General features: G+C 44.2%; 1 protein-coding gene across 1 annotated transcript; it reads right to left on the bottom strand.

The window, feature by feature from the left end:
• Positions 1-1,410: 1,410 nt before the first annotated feature.
• On the bottom strand, positions 1,411-24,504 carry LOC134574808 (keratin-associated protein 16-1-like). Its single transcript, XM_063433874.1, has 4 exons — positions 24,319-24,504; positions 22,543-22,742; positions 21,880-22,501; positions 1,411-1,457 (listed from the first exon to the last, which is right to left on the bottom strand). The coding sequence occupies exons 1-4, from the start codon at positions 24,428-24,430 to the stop codon at positions 1,411-1,413; spliced, it is 981 nt and encodes a 326-aa protein (XP_063289944.1). The 5' UTR covers positions 24,431-24,504.
• Between the last annotated feature and the right edge of the window lie 271 nt (positions 24,505-24,775).

The following is a 24,775-nucleotide window of genomic DNA, read 5'->3' as shown; positions in this document are numbered from 1 at the left end:
GGTTGATTACCACTGATGTAAACGAATGGCATAAACGAAAGGAAACATACGCAAAGTAAGTATTGAAAGCATAGAGCCACCCAGGATGACGCTGTGTGCCAGTGACTGAGGCGCGATGGTCGGCTTCATGACTCACAGTTTTGAAATTTCTCTGGTCAGTCTGCAAGGAGACCTTCACGACTTCAAGACACGAAAAGGCCCAATGAACCTGGGAGCAAATTTCATGCTAGGGACTTTAAGCCTGATGTTGCGTGACGATAACCAAACCCTCTGACCCACCTGGTAAACAGGGTTGGCACCTCAACGTTTATCAGCATAATGCTTAAAACGGTCAGCAGCAGTCCCCATTTTGGAGTGAACTTTGACCCAGGTATCAGAATTTGACCCAGGTAATAAAGAATAATAGAAAAAAGGTCCAGGCACTCCAGAATACAAAACGGCAAATGTATTGATCCCACTACCACTCACAACGTTTCAACCTACACGGTCTTTGTCAAGGACCTACACGGTCTTTGTCGGACCTACACGGTCTTTGTCAAGCTCTACATGGTCTTTGTCAAGCTCTACATGGTCTTTGTCAAGCTCTACATGGTCTTTGTCAAGCTCTCAGGAGAGCAAACCATCATACAGAGATTGCTTTAAAATGTCTACAAAATCATGTTTGGGCTATAAAATTGGAAAAGAGCTCCTTTGTTCTCTCCTACCAGATAGTATATTTAGGTGCAGCAATAGACAGTGTAAATTCTTCAGTACAACTTTTGACAGACAGAATCTCGAGCTTGACAAAGACCGTGTAGGTCGAAACATTGTGAGTGGCAGTGGGTTCAATAAATTTGCCGTTTTGTATTCTGGAGTGCCTGGACGTTTTTTCTATTTTTCTTCAGAAGCATCATTAGACATAACAAAAATGATATATAAAATAAAAGTATGGAAATATCGATGGCATCCAGAAGGGAAATATGGCTTCACATATGAATTGCAGATTTTGCATCAAAAGCATCTCTCTGTTCCCTTCCATACCAAACAGAGTTGTAGTTCAGAAAATAACTAGGCAAAAGTATATAAAAAGCTGCATATAGTATAAAAGCTCAAGAGAAAGAAGATCTAACACTTCATCCTAAAAAGACACACATTTCAGAAATCTGCCATTTCCAGAGAGCAAAACATGCAGACCCGGGAGAGAATAAAACAGATAATCTAACTGGAGGAACTTCCAGTCTACTTTCACATCATCTTCCAAACTCACTAGAAGAAGACTGGACCAACATTATCTCAGATTTATGGGCTATGAAAATTATATGAGAAGGTTACAAGCTGGCGTATGCAAAATGTCTTTAACCCCTTAAGGACCAAACTTCTGGAATAAAAGGGAATCATGACATGTCACACACGTCATGTGTCCTTAAGGGGTTAAACAAATATCTTCAAGGCCAGAGTGTTCCTGGCACCAAAGCCACCTGGGAAATGGAGACTGATTATAGATCTAAAAGACATAAACCAAGAACTCAGAAACCTTTTCATCTAGATTAAATCAATATCCACTATGATCCCTTTAATCACAAAAGGAGGTTGGATCACCTTTATAGATTTCAGGTAGACCTAATATCAGATTCCTGTTCATCCTCATCACTTCAAATTCCTAAGATTCTATATTTTTGGGAAAAACTTCTAGTTCAAATGTTTCCTATTCCTCCTAAGCCTAGCTCTCAGAAAATATTCCAAGGTACCGGTGACCCTCATTGCCTTCTTGAGAGAACAAAGGATAAGAATATACCACTACCTAGACAACTTCTAAACCACGGCATCATCTCTCAGGAGAGCAAACCATCATACAGAGATTGCTCTAAAATGTCTACAAAATCATGTTTGGGTCATAAAAGTGAAAAAGAGCTCCTTAATTCTCTCCCACCAGATAGTATATTTAGGTGCAGCAATAGACAGTGTAAATTCTTCCGTACAACTTTTGACAGACAGAATCTCAAATATACATCTGAAAATTCAGAAGATGATGAACAAGTGTATAAGAGCAAGAAATTACATAAAGGCACCTCTCATTTCCACAATAGATTTGGGGAGATTGGCCCAATGGAATTGAAGACTAGTGATGTACCGAACTGTTCGCTGGCGAATAGTTTATGGCGAACATAGCGTGTTCGCGTTCGCCACGGCGGGCGAACACATGCGCGGTTCGATCCGCCCCCTATTCGTCATCATTGAGTAAACTTTGACCCTGTGCCTCACGGTCAGCAGACATATTCCAGCAAATTAGCAGCAGACCCTCCCTTCCAGACCCTCCCACCTCCTGTACAGCATCCATTTTAGATTCATTCTGAAGCTGCATTCTTAGATAGAGGAGGGAAAGTGTAGCTGCTGCTCATTTGATAGGGACATTGATAGCTAGGCTAGGGTATTCAGTGTCCACTACAGTCCTGAAGGACTCATCTGAGCTCTGCTGTAAGGACAGCACTCCAAAAAGCCCTTTTTCGGGCTAGAACATCAGTCTGCTTTTTTTTTAATTTTTTATTTTTTTTTCTGTGTAATGTAATTGCAGTTGCCTGCCTGCCAGCTTCTGTGTCAGGCTCACAGTGGATACTGTGCCCAATTGCCCAGTGCCACCACTCATATCTGGTGTCACAATAGCTTGCATTTAAAAAAAAACAAAAAAAAAACTTTTTGGACTGTGAAATAATAGCAGTCAGTTTCCTTCACACGTGTGCGTTTCAGGGCCTGCCAGGGCACAGTGTCACACCAGTGCAACTCATATCTGGTGTAACAGTAGTGTACATTTAAAAATAAAAAATACAATTTTGACTGTAATAGATTGAATAGCAGTTAGTTGTCTGCAAGCGTCTGGGTGTCAGGCCTTCAGCGTGTACTCTGCCAACCTCTGCAAGTGCACTTTGCCACTCATATCTGGTGTCACTATAGCGTGCCTTTAAAAAGAAAAAACGTTTTTCACTGTAAGCTAATAGCAGTCAGTGTCCTTAAAGCGGGTGTCAGGCCTTCAGCGTGTACTCTGCCAACCTCTGAAAGTGCACTTTGCCACTCATATCTGGTGTCACTACAACGTGCCTTTAAAAAGAAGAGGTTTTTCACTGTAAGCTAATAGCAGTCAGTGTCCTTCAAGCGGGTGTCAGGCCTTCAGTGTGTACTCTGCCAACCTCTGCCAGGTCTGGTCTCACAGTAGCTTCCACGCATAGTACCACTAATCCCCCAAAAAATGACAGGCAGAGGCAGGCCATCGTGGTCGTGGTGCTGTGATTCCCTTTTGCCCTAGAATAATGCCCAGTTTTCAGAGGCCACGTACCCTGAACTTGAAAAGTTCTGAGGACATAGTTGACTGGCTAACACAGGACACCCAATCTTCTACAGCTTCCGCTCAGAACCTTGACGCACCATCCTCTTCCAGCTGTTGATGATGACGATGTGTCCATGGATGTCACGTGGGTGCCCGCTCAGCATTTTTTTTGTGTGTCTGCCTCTGACAACAGTGATGCCATTTGCAACCTGTGCCAAAAGAAACTGAGTCGTGGGAAGTCCAACACCCACCTAGGTACAACTGTTTGCGTAGGCACATGATCGCACATCACAAACGCCTATGGGATCAACACATGAGTACAAGCAGCACACAAACTCAAAGCCGCCATCCTCCTCCTGGTCCAGCATCTTCAGCCACGTCAACCACTGCTGTCCTCCTTGCCCCCTCTCAATCATCCGCCACTCCGTCTCTCTCCTTGAGTTCCCGCTCATCTGCCCACAGTCAGGTGTCTGTCAAGGACATGTTTGAGCGTAAGAAGCCAATGTCAGAAAGTCCCCCCCTTGCCCAGCGTCTGACAGCTGGCTTGTCTGAACTATTAGCCCGCCAGCTTTTACCATACAAGCTGGTGGAGTCTGAGGCGTTCAAAACATTTGTGGCTATTGGGATACCGCAGTGGAAGGTACCCGGACGAAATTTGTTTGCACAAAAGGCAATCCCCAACCTGTACTCGATTGTGTAAAAGGAAGTAATGGCATGTCTGGCACACAGTGTTGGGGCAAGGGTCCATCTGACCACTGATACCTGGTCTGCAAAGCATGGTCAGGGCAGGTATATCACCTACACTGCGCATTGGGTAAACCTGCTAATGGCTGCCAAGCATGGAATGCGTGGCTCTGCAGAGGAGTTGGGGACACTGCCACGACTTGCAGGCAGGCCTGCTGCCACCTCCTCTACTCCTCCTACTCCATCCTCTTCCATAACCTCCTCGGCTGAGTCCTCTTCTGCTGCTGTGTCTTGCTCCACATCAACGGCACCCCCCCAGCTCCCCAGGTACTATTCTACATCCCGGATACGGCAGTGTCACGCCGTCTTGGGTTTGACTTGCTTGAAAGCAGAGAGTCACACCGGACAAGCACTCCTGTCCGCCCTGAATGCACAGGTGGAAAAGTGGCTGACTCCGTAGCAACTGGATATCGGCAAAGTGGTTTGTGACAACGGAATACATTTGTTGGCGGCATTGAAGTTGGGCAAGTTGACACATGTGCCGTGCATGGCACATGTGTGTAATCTGATTGTACAACGCTTTGTGCATAAGTTCACAGGCTTACAGGACATCCTGAAGCAGGCCAGGAAGGTGTGTGGCCATTTCAGGCGTTCCTACACGGCCATGGCGCACTTAGATATCCAGCGGCGAAACAACATGCCAGTGAGGCGCTTGTTTTGCGACAGCCCGACACGTTGGAATTCAACACTCCTAATGTTCAACCGCCTGCTCCAACAAGAAAAAGCCGTTAATGAATATTTGTATGACCGGGGTGCTAGGACAGCCTCTGGGGAGCTGGGATTTTTTTTGCCACGTTACTGGACGCTCATGCGCAATGCCTGTAGGCTCATGCATCCTTTTGAGGAGGTGACAAACCTAGTCAGTCGCACCGAAGGCACCATCAGCGACATCATACCATTTGTTTTATTCCTGGAGCGTGCCCTGCGAAGAGTGCTGGATCAGGACGTAGATGAGCTTGAAGAGGAAGAGGAAGAGTTGTGGTCACCATCACCACCAGAAACAGCCTTATCAGCATCGCTTGCTGGACCTGCGTCAACGCTGGAAGAGGATTGTGAGGAAGAGGAGTCAGAGGAGGAATGTGGCTTTGAGGAGGAGGAGGAAGACCAACCACAACAGGAATCCCAGGGTGCTCGTTGTCACCTATCTGGTACCCGTGTTGTTGTACGTGGCTGGGGGGAAGAACATACCTTCATTGAGATCACTGAGAAGGAGGAACGGGAAATGAGTAGCTCGGCATCCAACCTTGTGCAAATGGGGTCTTTCATGCTGTCGTGCCTGTTGAGGGACCCTTGTATAAAAAGGCTGAAGGAGAACGACCTGTACTGGATGTCCACGCTACTAGACCCCCGGTAAAAGCAGAAAGTGGCGGAAATGTTACCAAATTACAACAAGTCGGAAAGGATGCAGCATTTGCAAAATAAATTAAAAAGTATGCTTTACACAGCGTATAAGGGTGATGTCACAGCACAACAGGAATCTAACAGGGGAAGAGGTGAAAGTCATCCTCCTCCTCCCACGACCATGCCGGCAAGGACAGGACGCTTTAAAGACGTGTTGTTGATGGAGGACATGCAGAGCTTTTTAAGTCCTACGCATCGCCACAGCCCTTCGGGATCCACCCTCAGAGAACGACTCGACCGATAGGTAGCAGACTACCTCGCCTTAACTGCAGATATCGACACTCTGAGGAGCAATGAACCCTTTGACTACTGGGTGTGCAGGCTTGACCTGTGGCCTGAGCTATCCCAATTTGCGATAGAACTTCTGGCCTGCCACGCTTCAAGTGTCCTGTCAGAAAGGACCTTCAGTGCAGCAGGAGGTATTGTCACTGAGAAGAGAAGTCGCCTAGGTCAAAAAAGTCTAGATCACCTCACCTTTATTAAGATGAATGAGGGATGGATCCCGAAGGGACTGACAGTGGGCGATACATTCGACTAAAAAAGGCCTGATGAGATGAGCTGCCTTGGGCTAAAAATGGTCCACACGCTGCTGTATTTTAGCTCTGAATGCCGGTTGACTTGCGTGACTTATCTGCCACCAACTAGGGTTGAAGCCGCAATGTTTTAGGGCACTTTCTGCCTGGGAAACAAACATAATTTTTTTCTGGCCGCTGCTATAGCAGCGGCTGCAACAATACCTAATTTTTCAGGCATGTGTACATGCCTAATTTTTCGGGCCTCTGGTGCTGCACTGTGGCTTCAAAAACCAAACAAAAAAAAAGGCACATAACAAGGATTAAACTGATAGGAATAGTACTACTTAACACACCACTCCTATGTGGTGGCACATTAGAGTGCATGCGCAGTGCCCCAAATTTGAAGTAGGAGGACCGACCAAGCATCTTTTTCCATCTCCCGCTTCCTAAAATCTATGCCATATACACGTCCCCTGATAGGGTGCCAGCTCGTTATTCTCTTGGGCGCCAGCTCGGTATTCTCTTTTTCACTTCACTAGGGACACTTTACTGCACTATGGGCACTTAGACCCACTCTTTGTCTTGCACAGTGTTATTCCTAGCCAGCATCTGTGATGGGAAATCAGGCAGTCATCTAAACGTTTAGATTGAGCTTTAGCTTAGAACACCCTTGAAGGTGTTTAAGGAGATTAGGGCTAGTTTAGAGGATTCTTCTTAGACCTCTCTGAGTCTTTATAGCCCTTCTACCTATCCAGCATTTCTTGAAACTAGCTAAGAGAAAGGGTGGCTGTGTGTCTGTGATACATTTAACTTTATATCACCTTATTGACACTTTATCACTCCGGTCTCCATACTCTAGGCCTATACCCATCTATTTAGAGGGAATTTCCTTGCCCCTGCCAATATTATATAATAGGTAATAGTATTACCATTATTACACAATTAGCCACTATAGGGGAATGAGTATAGTATCCCTTTGTTATTTATAAATTATACAATAAAGACTTTTGTCCATTACTCAATTTACTTTAACACAGGGTACTAACCACGGTATTAGGAAGCATTACTCTACTTTCCCTTTCTCCCTCTATTATACACCTATGCTCACTAGGATTTGTAGGTATCACTTTATTATAGTTGTCTAACCTTTTCCTATGCCAGTTTTAGATCTCCTTCTTGGGAGATTTTTTATTTTTTCAGTTTATTAGCATACTTTCGGGGACCCTTGGTGTTGTACGTGGCTGGGTGGAGGAAGAGACCTTCAATGACATCAGTGAGGACAAGGAACGGACATGGCTAGCTTGGTATCCAACCTTGTGCAAATGGGGAGTTTGCGGTTGTGCAAATGGACTGTTTGCGGTTGTTTGCGGTGCGTTAAACGGGGAGTTTGGTCTGTCACTGTGAAGCGGGCGTAACCCTTACACTACCTGATCGATAAAACATCATACAGTAGGTCCCCCTTCTCATTATTTTTATGGTCCCCACCCACCGCTCACGGGTGGGGGCGGGAGGACAGTAGGTACCCCCCATTGTGATTTATGGCCCCCACCCACCGCGCAGGGGTGGGGGCCGGGGGGGGGGGGGGGAGGACAGTAGGCCTCCCCCTTATCCTTATTTACGGAATATTCCCCTGTATAACAATGTTTGGCATTTAGTGAATATTCCCTATTCTGCTCTGTGTCAGTGTGTATCAGGGTCTCTGAGGACAGGTGTCAATCCATATCTGCCAAGTGACCCTATGTAGGGGGAACAGTCCCTATTCTGCTCTGTGTCAGTGTGTATCGGGGGCTCTGAGGACAGGTGTCAATCCATATCTGCCAAGTGACCCTATGTAGGGGGAACAGTCTCTATTCTGCTCTGTGTCAGTGTGTATCATGGTCTCTGAGGACAGGTGTCAATCCATATCTGCCAAGTGACCCTATGTAGGGGGAACAGTCTCTATTCTGCTCTGTGCCAGTGTGTATCATGGTCTCTGAGGACCGGTGTCAATCCATATCTGCCAAGTGACCCTATGTAGGGGGAACAGTCCCTATTCTGCTCTGTGTCAGTGTGTATCAGGGTCCCTGAGGACAGGTGTCAATCCATATCTGCCAAGTGACCCTATGTAGGGGGAACAGTCCCTATTCTGCTCTGTGTCAGTGTGTATCAGGGATCATTAGGATAGGTGTCAATCCATATCTGCCAAGTGACTCTATTTGGGGGGACAGTCCCTATTCTGCTCTGTGTCAGTGTGTATCAGGGTCTCTGAGGACAGGTGTAAATCCATATCTGCCAAGTGACCCTATGTAGGGGGAACAGTCCCTATTCTGCTCTGTGTCAGTGTGTATCAGGGATCCTTAGGACAGGTGTCAATCCATATCTGCCAAGTGTCCCTATGTAGGCGGAACAGTCCCTATTCTGCTCTGTGTCAGTGTGTATCAGGGGCTCTGAGGACAGGTGTCAATCCATATGTCAAGGTGTCAATATGTCATATGTCAGGTGTCAAGCAGAGTAAGTGGTGAGAACCGCACTCAGTCCCAACGGCCAGGACCAGCAATCTCAGTACAATAATCCAAGAAGAAAATACTCATGGTACAACAGGGTATCCTATGTATATACACCCTAAATTCCTAGCAATAATATAATCGTAGAGTGATTCATGTCTTATTTGTATGAAGTTATTGATATAGTGTGCATTATTGATTTGATTTATGTATATATTGTAACACTTTTGCATTTGATATGTGTTTCTTTTATAATGCCTTTTTTAATTACCTTTTCATCAATTAATAATTTCTACTAATTATCATTAATTGGTTGATTGATTGATTTCCTGTTTGTCAGTGTTTGTTATATAAGCACACTTTGCACCATGTGGTGTTGATGTAGAATTATTAAAAAAATCTTATTGTATTTATATTGAATTGCTGCTCTAACTCTGTATTAACCTGATACTGTGACAAATCCTCCATTTTGTCCTCATAACCTGACTTCTTCATATGAAAACTACATTACATGACAGTATTTCTCAGCACATCTAATACAATAGACAAGGACTGTATTCTCCATAAGGATATGACTAACCCAGGAACTGTTGAATTTCCCCTAACTCGCAACATAGTATAATTTAAAGGCCATGAGAACACAGTAGTAATGAAATGTTCTATTCATAAGAGACCTTGCACCTAACCACGAGATTTGACATCACCGACCGAGTAAAATGACGCTCAAGACCCCTTGTCCCCCACCCGTGTCCGAAAAAGTACCACCTCTTGGTGGGTGGACACGGGACTAACCACTTAGCTTTTGATCCAATTAATTATATTGATAGGTGGACACTAACCCAGACACTTAACAATTAATCCAATTAATGATGTTTATTCACTGATATCTTGATAATCAATGATGACGAAAATGTCTCTTAAAAGGGCCTGCGCGCCCGCTGATTCTGCACTTGCCAATAAATTTCCTCGAAGTTATTTTAACCTGAACTCCGTGTGTCAGACTGAATTACTTCAGCGTATATACGCAATTCAATTCTCTTTAATTTGGACAGGAACAGATAGACACTTAAACATTTTGGTTTACTGAAAAAGTACCATAACAACTTTGGCGCCCGAACAGGGACTCCGGGCTATGTCTGGCCGGTGAGCCGTCCTAAGGAAGACAAGAGTGGACGGAGGAATCCAGGGGGAAGGAAGGGAGACTGATCACCTCCAGGTACACGGTAGAGACTTCTGCAGAGCCACCGGTATGTTCCGGCCCCTTTGATTGACCCGTCCACGTGTCTGTGACTGCTTCCCGGGAGGACATCAAAGACAGGTAATATCTTGCCCGGAGTCTTATTACCCATTTGTTACCTGCATTTAGTCTATCTGTTGCCTGGGTGTGTCTAGTTTGGTTGCCCGGGCTGAATGTTTATTTGTTTCCCCTTTATGGGATAAAGGGGGGGGGGTGGACCAGTGGTAGTTTGCTTGAGGGTCCTGTGTTTGTCTGTTTTCCCCTTTTTGGGATAAAGGGGGGGGTGGACCCGGGGGATTTGCCTGGAGTCCTGTTGCCTGTTTTACTCCTTTTAGGAGCCACGTGTTTGTGGCTGTAGGGAAAAAGGGGGGTTGACCTGTGGATGTGTTCCTGGGGGTCTTCTTTGCCTGTTTACTTCTTTTAGGAGCCTCGTGGCTGTGGCTGTAAGGAAAAAGAAGTTTGTGGAATTGTGGGATCTGTGTAGAATCATAGTTTCCTGTGATCCAATTTTGTGTCACTTTGATAGCCTAGCTAGCTTCACTGTGCGCTTTCGGACCATCCAGCTCTAGTTGAGTTGGGGACGTCCTGACCCGGACCATCCAGCTCTAGTTGAGTTGGGGACGTCCTGACCCGGACCCTTCGGCTCTAGTTGAGTTGAAGGTCCACTGATTATTTTAACTGTGGTAGGAGACTTAGCCTTGTGGCAGGGGACTCAGTTTCCTGGGGGGATTCAGGCAGGCATTGCTTGTTTTCCGCATCACGTGGTAGTGAGACTTATAGAGTGGGTTTTATAAGGGCACTACGGGAGTGAGGGTGGCGTGGCCACTTTAAGTGGACTGCTGTAACGAGGGAGGCTAGAAAGGATTTCGGACCGGTGTTAGCTGTTATCCTTGGCCGCTGGTAGTGAGACTTGAGGAAGTCATTCTCCGAGCGGGGACACTACGAGGTTGAGAAAGGTGACTTTGGAGTAAGCACATGTAGAAGGAAAGGGATTACTGTTGATTTCATTTGAACTGTGATGCATGCACTGTATTTCAACTGTATTGTTGTCTTGTTTGTTTAATGTGGAGTCATTTAAACTCCTGTATCTGTCTCTAAGGATTTTTCTTCCCTTACTCTTTACCTTTTCTACACTTCCTGTACTATTATACTATCCACTCCCATTCCTCTTAATAGAGAAGTGATTGGTCACACACTTCTCACCTCGCTCCAATCCGTGTCTACCACCCCGGGTAGGCGGATTCAGTGACTAGTCTACGTTTTGGGAAGACGCACTTGAGAAAGACCCACGATTCTCAGGTGGCAGTCGAGCATTGTAGACGTTCCGGTTCAATTTTCCTTATCTTTCCCTATATCTGGGACGCTGGTGTAGGGGAGAAGGGATCATGGGGCAGGATTTAAGTAAGCCCAGTAAGGGCTGGTTAGCATGTGATTTAGTTGATGACAGAGAGGGTGAGGAGATGGTTAAAGGTGTTGAAAAGATTGCAAAAGTTTGTAAAATAGCTGTGCCGACATGTGGTAGATTACAACCAGAAAGTTGGCGTAGATTGTTGATGGAAAAGAAAGGCAAGCTTGCAAATTATGATTTATTAAAAACAGCTGAAGCATGGTACAGAGTAGCAAAGGCTATTCAGCAAGAAGGTTGGGTTGAAGAAGAAATAATTCACAAGGGTGTGAAAATGTTTGTGTACCATAATAATTGTGTTGCTGGGGCTCTTCCTCAGCCAGCGCTCCAAAATGGCGCCCGGGGGATGTCTATCCCAAAGATCCAGTCAGTAATGGGAGATTGCCAGCTGATTAATCCTCCCAATCCCCATCCCGTCACCTCTCCCGTTTGCCCGGTCCTAAATTTTGATGGATCCTACTTTTCCCCTTCTCCCTCCCTAACATTCCCATCATCCTCATCCATCCCCAAGCCACCTTCTGAGTCTAATGCTAACATCTCATCTGCCATTCCTTCCTCACACTTTGTCTCCGTAGATAATCCTACCCTCCCATCTGCATCTGCCCAGTTCACTAACCCCTCCTCTCCTGCCACTGTCAATCTTGCTGATCCCACTCCGGCTCCTCCTCCTTCAGGCACCTTTACTGACTCTTCCCCACCCTCTCCCTCGCCCGCCCCGACCACAACCCAGTTTCCCACCCCCTCTGCTAATCCCTCCCCAACCTCACTGCCCACTCCAGGTTCCGCCCCAACTCCCACCCAAATGGCCTGGCCATACCCCTTCCCATACCCCTATCCTCACTGGCCATACCCCTTTCCCCAAGTCACTCCCCAGGTTCCGGTCATGCCCAGTCCGGTTCAGTCTGCCCCGGATGTGCCCACATCCAACATGGCCGCCACGTCTTCCCTTAACCCCAATGCAACTTCCTTCCCCACCTCCAATATGGCGGCCCCCAGCCATTCAGCACCCCTGATGCCGGTGCTTCCCGGTGATTACCGGTCCCAAGGTTATGACCCAATGGCAACTCCCGCCTCCGGAGCTCCCTCCTATCCCCCGGCCCTGTCTCCTCAGGTGTTCCCCTCACGCAGAAGGTCCCAGATAATAGAGCTAGATGAGGAAGAGGATGACAGGCTGTCCCAGGGTTCAATGGAGGCTGCGAGAGCCCACCGTTCTATTGAAGATCCCTTCGGCCATCAGGGTCGGGGAGAACAGGCCCCTCCTAAATATGTCGCTTTTAACCCCACACAAGCTAGTGCTTTAATGAAATCTCTCCCTGACCCAGAGAAACAGCCTATGCCTTTTTACCGAGGGATAGTTCAGATACAAAAGACTTATTCCGCCGCCTGGCGTGACCTACTGAGCATTTGTGCTATTAAAGCAGGGGATGCATATTGGCCCAGCATGGCCCGCCACCTCAGTACAGATCTGCTTACAAGTGATGTTGATTATCCCTCCGGAGTAACCTTTTGCAATCAATTGAGAGATTGGGCTAAGGATAAACTTGCAGATCAAGCTGCTGGCCTTACTGATGTTGTGCAAGACAAAGGAGAATCAGTGGAAAGGTTTCATGCAAGATTATATCAAATGTTTACAGATTTGGGATTTGATCTCACTGACAAAATTCATTCACAAATGCTATCAGGTGCGTTTGTCCAAGGTGTTAAAGATTCCATACGCAAGGGAATCATTGCTGCACGCCCTGAATACAAGGTTGTTCCCCTAGATACGTTACTCCTAGTTGCTAGGGGTTTGGAATCTGCCCAAACCCCCAGAAGACCCAATTCAGCTCCTCTCATGGTGGCCCGTGCCACCCCCATCACCCCTGGCACCAAGGGTGTCAAGTTAGAGGACGTAACATGTTTTAATTGTGGGGCTAAGGGACACTACAGAAGTGACTGTCCAGAACCCAAAAGGGAACCGGGGGAGCCCAAAAAGTTTCCTACAGGGGAGCCCAAAAAGTTTCCCAAGCCTGCCCCGGTCCCTAAGACCATGAAAACGGTTCCAATTGTTGAGGAACCAGATGATGATTAGGAAATTGGCAAACCTGTGTCATTAACCCCTGTCATGGCAGTGTTTACAGGGGATAAGGGGGGGGGGCCACTTGCCACAGTGACTTTACCCATTGAAGGCCAACCTACCACATTTCTTATCGACACAGGCGCAGCCCGAAGTGTTCTCAGAGAACAAGACCTGCCAGACCCATCTTTCTTGTCAAGTATTGATGTCTCCTGTGTTGGAGTGGATGGCCAACCGAGACACAGTCCTCTAACAACCCCTCTGCGGGTTGGCACAAGCTTACTTGCTCGTTTTGTAGTTTCCTCCACATGCCCAATTAACCTGTTAGGCGCTGATGTCCTTTCACGCCTGCAGGCGTCTATAACCTTCACTCCAGATGGACAGGTAGAAATGTCTACACCTCTATCTGTTTCTGACACTTCAGCCCTATGCTCCTTACCTTTGATGCTGCAATTAGATATACCCAATGAGCAAGCAGCAGAACCTAGGTCCAATTTCCCAGATGAGTTAAAAACTCAGGTGCCTGCTAAGTTATGGTCCTCAGGCCCAGAGGATATAGGTCATCTAAATGTCCCACCTGTGGTGGTTAAGCTTATCCCAGGAGCTAAGTTACCAAGGAAACCACAATATCCTCTAAAACCAGCACAGGCTGCAGCCATTTCTATTCACATCAAAGCGCTCCTGGAAAAGGGTGCTTTAGTGGAGTGTAAATCAGAATGTAATACTCCATTATTTCCTGTGAAGAAGAAGACTCTAAAAGGTGAGCCAGTAAAGTACAGGATGGTTCAGGATCTCCGTGCGGTCAATGAAGCCACTGTCCTGGACACCCCTCTTGTACCAAACCCCCATACCCTGCTCTCTGGCGTCCCACCTTCTGCAAAGTATTTCACAGTCATTGATCTAGCTAATGCCTTTTTCAGTGTTCCACTAGATCCATCCTGTCAATACCTGTTCGCTTTCACCCATGAAATGCAACAATATACATGGACTGTCATGCCCCAAGGGGCACAAAATTCTCCAAGTCAATTTGCCAAAGCCATGTGTACTATTCTTGACCCATGGCAAGCTGAACACCCAGAAGTTGTTTTACTCCAGTATGTGGATGATTTGTTGCTCTGTGGAGATGATATACCCACTACTGAAAAATGTTCAATTAGTCTGCTTTGCTATTTGGCAGAACAAGGATGTAAAGCTTCGCTTCTCAAGCTGCAATTCTGTCAACCCTCTGTGATTTTCCTTGGACATTGCCTATCTCAAGGTACCAGACATCTCACTCGGGACCGAGTCAGAACAATTCTGGACATTCAACCCCCAAGGACTTCAAAATCTCTTCATGCCTTCTTAGGCCTCATTTCCTACTGCAGAGCATGGATCCCAGAGGCCTCTCTGCTTATGCAACCTCTCTACGATGCACTCAAGTCAGATCCATTCGGCCTGACCAACGAAGCTCTGGACAATTTCAAATCTCTTAAACGTGCCATTGTCTCTGCTCCTGCCTTGGGCCTACCAGACTATACCAAGCCTTTCAAATTATTTGTCTCTGAAAGACTAGGTCATGCTACAGGAGTTCTTACCCAAACTAATGACTTAAAAGGCCGCCAGAGGCCTATTGGATACTTTTCATGCCAACTGGACATTGTGGCTAGAGGGACCCCTTCCTGCCTTAGGGCTGTTTTTGCTGCAAGAGAACTTATTGAAAGAACTTCAGACCTGGTCCTTGGCCACCCGTTGGTTGTTTTGGCCCCTCATGACATCTCTGCCATTATCAACCAAGTCCAGCTCAAGCACGTGTCTCCCGCTAGACACCTACGTCTGCAATGTCATCTTCTTCTGCCTGACAACATTTCTATACAAAGGTGTCAAGTTCTTAACCCATCCACTCTTCTTCCACTCCCTGAGGGGGGTATCTACTATGGGTTTGTCACAGATGAAACCTACATTTACCTTCTCTGCGGATGTATCAAGAAAATGCATCCACATTTAACTTTTCACGAGGACAAGACACCTCTCTGTGAAGGTCCAGATTACGCCTTCTGTACCATGTGGTACAAGCCAGACATTACTCCTGAACCTTGCTATGAAGATGAGCTCTACCACTGGTTTGAAGTAAAGCTCACTGCCCAAGATTTCTATTGTGACTCGGAAGGCAACAGCATGGTCCTGATCCAACTGCCCCCAGAACTCAATTACCTATACCATCATTGGGATACTGCTATTCCACATATTCCTGTTACCAAGTTAAAGACAAGATCATGGAATGACCTTGGGCCCATGGCAAAATTATGGGCCACCATGGATGAATCACAACTACAGGAAAATGGCATTGCCAAATACCCAGCAACTGACCTTCTTGAAGCATGGCCACGACATTTCCTGGAAAAAGAATTTAAAGACCTAGTTATAACAAATGACTATGACCCAGAAACTCCTCATGACTGTTTCGAACAGATGAAAATGGAAACAGTACACTTACCAACTGTGCATGAGAATCCATTACCGGATCCGGATTTTACTCTGTTTGTGGACGGTTCAAGGTATGCTGATGAAGAAGGAAAATACCATACAGGATATGCCGTAACCACAACAGGGGAAGTTCTCAAGTCATCACCTCTACCGCCAGCAATGTCTGCGCAAGAAGCTGAATTGCAAGCCCTGACTTCAGCATGCAAGATTTCCAAGGGAAAGCGTGCCAACATCTATACAGATTCAAGATATGCTCTGGGTGTGGCACATGACTTCGGCCTCATTTGGAAGACAAGAGGATTTCTTACCACTGCCGGTACACCAGTCAAACACAGTTCTGCAATCAAGGAACTAATGGATGCCCTCCTACTCCCTGAAGAAGTGGCCGTTTTGAAAGTAAAGGCACATGGGAAATTGGATTCAGATGAAGCAAAGGGCAACCATTTGGCCGATCAGGCTGCTAAGCAAGCAGCCAGAGATTTGCAGGAAGTGGATGAAGAAGTGTCCGGTCAAGAAGAAGAAGTTCCTATCTTTACCTTACAAACTCTTCCTACTGACCTAAGAATTCTACGAGAACAACAAGCTATAATTACCCCTGAAGAAATCCAGAAATGGAAGAAGAAAGGAGCTGTCCTAAAGGACGGAATTTACTACAACAATTCTAAATTTTGCCTTCCAAGAAGCTTATACCCAGCAGTTGTCCAATGGGCCCATGGGCCTGCACATCTGTCAAAAGACCTAATGGCCGCCCTCATTCAAAAATATTATGAAGCACCTGGAATCACAACCCTGATCAACAGCTTCTGCAGGGCCTGTGTCATTTGTGCAAAATGCAATCCAGGAAGACCAATCAAGGTGCCTGCAAAGCACCTAGCAAAACCCATGTACCCATTCCAGAGAATTCAAATTGATCATATCCAAATGCCCAAGAGTGGGTCTCATGAATATGCACTAGTAATGGTGGATATGTTCTCAGGATGGCCAGAAGCCTACCCTGTAGCCAATATCACTGCAAAAACAACCGCAAGACGCCTACTTACAGACATTGTATGTAGATTTGGACTTCCAGAAGTCATTGAAAGTGATCAAGGCCCAGCCTTTACAGCAACAGTGACTAAAGAAATTTGGACTGCTCTGGGAGTGACCCTAGCCTTCCACACCCCTTACCACCCACAAAGTAGTGGTAAAGTAGAGCGCATGAATGGCACTCTAAAAGCCAGAATGTTAAAAATGTCACAAGAAACAAAAATGCCCTGGCCAGAAAGTCTGTCAATAGCTTTGTTCAGCGTTAGGCACACACCTAGAGGGAAACACTCGTTATCCCCATATGAAATTCTATTTGGGACAGCACCCAGGCTAGGTTGTTATTATCCACAGCAGTTACAGCTTCAATCAGATGTTTTAGTAGACTATGTAACTGAACTTGCAAGTGCCTTGAACAAAATACATGCCCAAGTTTTCTCTTCAATTCCAGATCCTGATCTGAACACAGGTACCCATAACCTGCTTCCCGGAGATTGGGTTCTGGTTAAGAAGTTCGTGCGGAAAAGCACCCTGGAACCAAGATTTGACGGGCCATTCCAAGTTCTCCTGATCACCGCAACTTCCGTCAAATTGGCCGGCAGGCCACATTGGATCCACGCTTCCCACTGCAAGAAGTCTCCTGCCCCAGAGGAAGCAGATACCGCACAACCATGTACCTCTGGTACATTGTCTCCTTAATTAGTTTAATTAAGGCCCAGCAAGTAGCCATCACTAAAGATGCTAGTGGGTACACCTTCTGGTATAATTCATCATGTACCCGTGTGGCTACCTATACCTTTGATTATTGTGACATCGTAGAATGCCCATTCACTACAACACAAATCCAGAATATCTATAGAGATATCCCTCATGTAAAAGATCCATATGTTTGTGTAGTTGACAAACAATGGGGGCATAATTGTGGCCATTGGGGGGCGGCGGGGAGGAATGCCGGACCTTCCTGGGGCTACAAGCCAAAAAGTGCCTTATCTAAAGTAGATGATCATGGTAGGTCCCTCCTTCAAAGAATGACTCTGAGAAAGCCTGGAGGAGGCACACCAATGAAATTAATTCTTAATGTTGAGCATCCAAGCCCAACAGATGCAGACCAGTATGTATTGGGAATGTACTGGAAAAAGGGTTCCTATACTAAATTAGGGCATTTCTACCTTAAAGATATGTGTAATTCCCCTGAGTGGCAAGGAGCTACTCATATGGTCACAAACCCATTAAAACCACACATCCAGTCCTTTAAGGACATGATGGCCATTGCTAACCCCACCTTTGAAGATACTATGGCCGCTGAAACAGGTTTTAATGATGTTAACCTATGGTTAGAATGGATGAAATATAATGCCAACAAACATAACCGAACCGCATGCTATGTGTGTGGTGGTGCCCGGCCTCATCTGGGCACTGTACCTTTAACCCTGCCAGTAGATGAAGAAAAATGCATTTTAAGTCTTTTTGCCTACCAATATAATTTCAACAGGTCTCAATGTCAAGCATGGACAGCGGAGTATCCTCTTATAGCCAAAAATGTAAGACCTCCTCATGGTGTTACCGTATATAAAGGTAATTACACTTGCTATGTCAAACATGATGGGATTGGTAAATTTGTGGGTAACTTTCCCGCAGGTTATTGTACTACATATAGAACTGTTCCTGTACGTTTGCTGCAGCAGCACACTAGGTCACTGGGAGATATTTACTGGTTGTGTGGGGATTTACAGTTAAGATCCAGAATGGACACAGAGTGGTGGGGGGAGTGTACATTGGCCAAGGCCATTATGCCTATACACATTATTTCTGACACACACACCAACACCCATGAGTCCAGCCACACTAAGGCCAAGCGTGAAGCCCCAGTAAAAGGAAGTTTTGACCCTCACATTTACATTGATGCCATTGGGGTGCCTAGGGGGGTACCCAATGAATTTAAAGCAAGAGATGAAGTTGCTGCAGGATTTGAATCAATTTTTACCATAGTTACTGCAAACAAGAACTTAAATTGGATAAACTACATTTATTACAATCAACAGCGTTTCGTTAATTACACCAGAGATGCCCTCCAGGGATTAGCCGAACAATTGCAGGCAACATCCCAAATGGCCTTCCAAAATAGAATAGCCCTGGATATGATCCTAGCCGAAAAAGGAGGGGTATGTAAAATTTTGCCCGACACCATGACATGTTGTACCTACATCCCAGAAAACACAGGTCCTAATGGTAAAGTTACATTAGCCATAGCAAAATTAAATGACCTCTCAGAAGAATTAAAAAGGAATTCCGGGATAAAAGATCCCTGGGACAGATGGTTTGGTTGGATGACGGGTTGGAAAAAGGCTTTAATGCATATTGGTATGGCAATACTAATTTCTTTTTTTATCTTTGCTCTTCTCTTTTGTTGTGTCTTCCCCTGCCTGAGGAAAGCTCTCACGAAGACTATTGACCAAGCGGCACCCACTTTCACACTACTTGATGTTGATGACCAAGATTTCCAGGATCTCAACTCACCCTGTTTGCCGCTGCAATCCATCCCTTTTGATGATAAAGTGCGAGAGTTCTAGGAAGGGACCACCTTAGGGACAGCATCTGTCGGTGAATGGTAAAGGCCCCATGTGGAGAAGTGGTGGGTTAGCTGCCATGGGATACCCTTGGGTGTGAAGTGTTCGAGAGCCATACTGACAGATGAGCTAGCCTAGTAGGGTCAGAAAATAGGGACAGACTTGCACTTTGCATTAACACCTAGCTAGCGGCCACGGGGTTTCTGTGCCTTTGGGCTAACACGTCTTCTGGTATTAACAAATAAAGTTTTTATCTCTTAGAATCTAACATTTCATAGGGGGGACTGATGTAGAATTATTAAAAAAATCTTATTGTATTTATATTGAATTGCTGCTCTAACTCTGTATTAACCTGATACTGTGACAAATCCTCCATTTTGTCCTCATAACCTGACTTCTTCATATGAAAACTACATTACATGACAGTATTTCTCAGCACATCTAATACAATAGACAAGGACTGTATTCTCCATAAGGATATGACTAACCCAGGAACTGTTGAATTTCCCCTAACTCGCAACATAGTATAATTTAAAGGCCATGAGAACACAGTAGTAATGAAATGTTCTATTCATAAGAGACCTTGCACCTAACCACGAGATTTGACATCACCGACCGAGTAAAATGACGCTCAAGACCCCTTGTCCCCCACCCGTGTCCGAAAAAGTACCACCTCTTGGTGGGTGGACACGGGACTAACCACTTAGCTTTTGATCCAATTAATTATATTGATAGGTGGACACTAACCCAGACACTTAACAATTAATCCAATTAATGATGTTTATTCACTGATATCTTGATAATCAATGATGACGAAAATGTCTCTTAAAAGGGCCTGCGCGCCCGCTGATTCTGCACTTGCCAATAAATTTCCTCGAAGTTATTTTAACCTGAACTCCGTGTGTCAGACTGAATTACTTCAGCGTATATACGCAATTCAATTCTCTTTAATTTGGACAGGAACAGATAGACACTTAAACATTTTGGTTTACTGAAAAAGTACCATAACAGTGTCAGCTTGAAAAAGACCTTTCCGGTCGAAACGTTGCGTTGCATTCTGTCACAATAAATCTGCCTTCGGCTTGAAATTTGGAGTGCCTGTGAGTTTTTTCTTCTTGGATTATATGTCAGGTGTCAATCCATATCCATTGTGATTTAGGAATGTTAGGTGATTTATGCCCTTTATGGATTAAAACCAGACTCTGCATCAACTGTGTAATTTCCCATGGGAGTTTTGCCATGGATCCCCCTTCGGCATGCCACAGTCCAGGTGTTAGTCCCCTTGCAACAACGTTTCCATCACTATTGTGGCCAGAAAGAGTCCCTGTGGGTTTTAAAATTCGCCTGCCCATTGAAGTCAATGGCGCTTCGCCCGGTTCGCCGGTTCGCGAACGTTTGCGGAAGTTCGCGTCCGCCGTTCGCAAACCGACAATTTTGTGTTCGCGACATCACTATTGAAGACGCATGCAGATTAATTTTTTGAATGAATTAAAAAAACAAAACAGAATGATTGATAAATATTCCTCTTCATGTAAAAGTCCATCTGAAATGTTGGATTCCTTCATGGAACCTTTAGAGAGTATTTTCACTTGAGGAACCATCTGATACATTAATTAACATTAGTTAAAATAATGAACCAATTTCGGGAATTGGTAGTTACAGGAACTTCTATGCAGGTGTCCTCGTGTCAGCTACAGATAATACGTTTTTATGGCTGTGGATTCAGGTTTTAAAGTGTCTTTTTTTTTTTTTTTTAACAAAACAAGAGTGATTCTCTATGTCTCCCCTGAGTCCAAAGTAGTAGATCCATCTCAAATAAAGAGTAGATAAGCTCTTTCAAAACTATAATAAAGGATATCATAGCCTGATTTACAGTAAATTGTATCTTATTTGTTTGGATAATTATAAAGAACTTTCATTTAGTACTCAGTTCATTAGATGCACAAAATAGGTATAGGGAGAGATTATGCCTGTGACTTGATTTTTTTGGAGTTAGATTATTCTTATTTTTTTATATATTTGTTCATATGTTTGAGCATGTTTATGAATATTTTACTAGCTTGATGAAAATTCTTTGGAAGCTTTCTATGGGAAAATATTCTTGTATTAGTTGTTTCTAAGGGGAGGTTATTGGAAATATTTACAAATACTACCTATCTGCCTCCCCAATATTACAATAAACATCAATAGGTTTCAGTATATAACAGTTCTAGTACTTATTGTTTCTGTGTGTGAGGTCTGATTTAGCTTGAGGTTAATTAAATTTACAGAGTTTAACAATGAATCCTTTTACAATGAATATAGTTGTTTTTTCATTATTATAATTAATAATGTAATAATTGTAAAACACCATGAAACACGCTAAGATAGAAATTGTGTGTATGGAGGGGTGTGTATATTCTATTAAGTCCTTGAGCAAGGTTACACTTAGAATTCTATTTCTGTATATTTGTTCTAGGTAAATTCAGTAACAGAGATGACAAGCAATAATACGTTGAGTTAATCAATTTAATGTATTGTAAGTATGTTAATTTGATAATTTTATGGAAGAGATTAAAGATATGTAATCAGTAAATAAGCAATATATATATATATTTTGACATGCTTTTTTTTTTCCAAACATGAGCCTCCTTGTGCCCTTCTTAAATTATTATTTCTTGCATAATGACTACACGTGACTGGCTGACTCTTGGCTGGCTGAGTTTGGGCTGGTTGGCTCACAGCTGGTTGGCTCACAGTTGGCTGGCTCTTGGCTGGCTGAGTTGGGCTGGTTAACACCCAGCTGATTTGCTGTTGGCTGGCTGAGTTTGGGCTGGTTGACTCACAGCTGGTTGGCTCACAGCCGGTTGGCTCACAGCTGGCTGAGTTTCGGTTGGTTGACTTACAGCTGGCTGGTTCACAGCTGGTTGGCCTGTGGCTGACTGAGTTTGGACAGGTTGACTCACAGTTGGTTGGCTCACAGCTGGTTGGCTCACAGCTGGCTGAGTTTCGGTTGGTTGACTCACAGCTGGCTGGTTCACAGCTGGTTGGCCTGTGGCTGGCTGGTTCACAGCTGGTTGGCCTGTGGCTGGCTGAGTTTGGGCAGGTTGACTCACAGTTGGTTGGCTCACAGCTGGTTGGCTCACAGCTGGCTGAGTTTCGGTTGGTTGACTCACAGCTGGCTGGTTCACAGCTGGTTGGCCTGTGGCTGGCTGGTTCACAGCTGGTTGGCCTGTGGCTGGCTGAGTTTGGGCAGGTTGACTCACAGTTGGTTGGCTCACAGCTGGTTGGCTCACAGCTGGCTGAGTTTCGGTTGGTTGACTCACAGCTGGCTGGTTCACAGCTGGTTGGTCTGTGGCTGGCTGGTTCACAGCTGGTTGGCCTGTGGCTGGCTGGTTCACAGCTGGTTGGCCTGTGGCTGGCTGACTTTGGGCAGGTTGACTCGCAGTTGGTTTGCTCACAGCTGGTTGGCTAACAGCTGGCTGAGTTTGGGCTGGCTGACTCACAGCTGGTTGATTCTTAGCTGGCTGGGATGCAGTTGGCTGAGGTACCAGAGGTGCCACTGGGTCTACTATTGACAAACACACATGGACATATTTTAAATTTATAAAAATACAAAAATTATTTCAAAAATATATCATATATAAATAAATATAGTTTAAATAACAAAGATTTATATGTGCATTTTATATTAGATCATAATTGTTATATTTGTTTCTATGATCTTTATTCTTTCAATTGTTTATCTCTGTGGCACATCTTAGTGCTGATATAGTATTAGCACATTCACATCAATGCAGCCATCTTGATTCAGACTTACTAGTCACATTTTGAGTAACTTGTATTATTTAACTGGTGTGTACTTGTAAACATATCAGGGTATAGTCTCCATTCTACATTAATTGTCTGGAAGTATTGATTTACCTCCACTCCTGCACACGTTCTTGAATTTTGCTCTCCACGCTGGAGTTTTTTTGAAATGCAATGTACAGATAAGGGATTGAAATACATGAACAAACTACCAAACTCAAATAATAAAAGATAAAAAAGTAATTCACATTTATCTGCATAAGATGCTTTCCAAAAACTGTAAGTCTGCACTGCCAAGACAACAAAATAATCAGCCATTTAGGAAGAGTCTAATGCATTAATGCTTTCCACTGGGCCTTTTTATAGTTAAGATTTATATATATTTATATTTTTTTTCCACTTTCAATTTTTTATTTGATTTTAAACAAGAATATTCACATATACAAATTCCAGAATAGAATTATCCTTAAAGTGCATAGTAGTACATCAAAAACAAAGATCAAAAAGTTGAAATCCTATTATTAGGTGCATATTTAATTTTGTATAAAAGTATTGCACGTGCGTTATAAATGGGTGAGCATTTCATTCCATACATTAACATAAAAGACACTATAACAATCACGAAAACATAAAAAAAACAAAAAAACATAAGAACACAAGACACCTGTGGAAGGTAGCGAACAAGATAAACTAATACTCAGTCAGCCATATCCGAGCATTATATAAGAGGAATATTAGTAGTAAGCTATCCAAGATTCTTCTGGTGTTTTCAGGTGCTAACATTATCCCATTACTGAAGTTGTTATTCTTGTTTTGTGATCTAAATGATGATCTTTATTGATCCTAATTAAAAGCACTAATTCAAAGAACGTAAAAGCCCCCTGTCAAGCTATATAGAGACCTTGAGTCTTTAATACAGCTTGCATTACATTAAATATTCCAATGGCCATAGCCAAATTTGTTTATAGCGGACAAGGCATTCATGCAACTAAATGACTTTGTTGTGATGTTTAAATTCAAATGCATAAAGCCAACTGTCCAATGGGAATTCATGTTTCAAGTCCAGCAATTAGTATGAAACTACAAAGTATTTCCATCTGCAAACAATATGGTGTGCCATAAACAAACATCGTAGCCATAGCTATGACGGAGGCAAACCTTCAGAACAAAGGGGGATTGTAAAATGTAAGGGACATACTTTGACATCTTTGCTCAAAAAGCAAAATAAATTCAAAACTGAAAGACATATCTTTTAAGATGCAACTGTATCAGGTATGAAAAAACATTTAATACAAGCCATTTTTCTATTTATTTATTTTTTATAGTGAATAACTTACCTTGTGGTGTGCTGCTATCCTTCTTTGTGTCCTCTTGATGATGCTTCTCAGAATAACTGACATCTTTTGGTTGATCATTCTGTTGACTTTGACCTCCTATGGCTCCAGACATGGCTTTGGACTGGCCTGTTCAACTCCAAATTGAGTAACGATAAATGAATGTTTGACTTTTCTCCACAAAGGAGCCTCTTTAATACTCGCTAATGGATACGAAATGTCAGATTATGTCATTATATTATGCATATATTTGGGATAATTTTTTCAAGTTTGCCAACATTGTTTCACATACCTTTTGACAGATGTTCCACCCTCAAACCCCCTTCAATTGCTTAACCATTTCATGATTCACCATGAACTTTGTGTCCCTTACATTGTTCTCCAAGGTATTTGAAGAATATAACATTGTGGGATTTTGGGTGGACTCAGCATCTCCCTAATCAATAAGGTGAGGTCAGTT

This window comes from Pelobates fuscus, chromosome 10 (genome assembly GCF_036172605.1).
Source record: "Pelobates fuscus isolate aPelFus1 chromosome 10, aPelFus1.pri, whole genome shotgun sequence".
Lineage (NCBI taxonomy): Eukaryota > Metazoa > Chordata > Amphibia > Anura > Pelobatidae > Pelobates > Pelobates fuscus.
The sequence above is the reverse complement of the archived record's forward strand: the minus strand, read 5'-3'. Positions and strand labels throughout refer to the sequence as shown.

Bases quoted from the DNA above. Each gene is read 5' to 3' on its own strand.
- LOC134574808 (XM_063433874.1), bottom strand. From the start codon at position 24,430: ATGTCTGGAGCCATAGGAGGTCAAAGTCAACAGAATGATCAACCAAAA. The intron at 22,743-24,318 runs GTAAGTTATTCA...GTTTGTCAATAG, and splicing joins GGATAGCAGCACACCACAAG to TAGACCCAGTGGCACCTCTG. The intron at 22,502-22,542 runs GTGAACCAGCCA...TGTGAACCAGCC, and splicing joins CAGCCACAGGCCAACCAGCT to AGCTGTGAGTCAACCAACCG.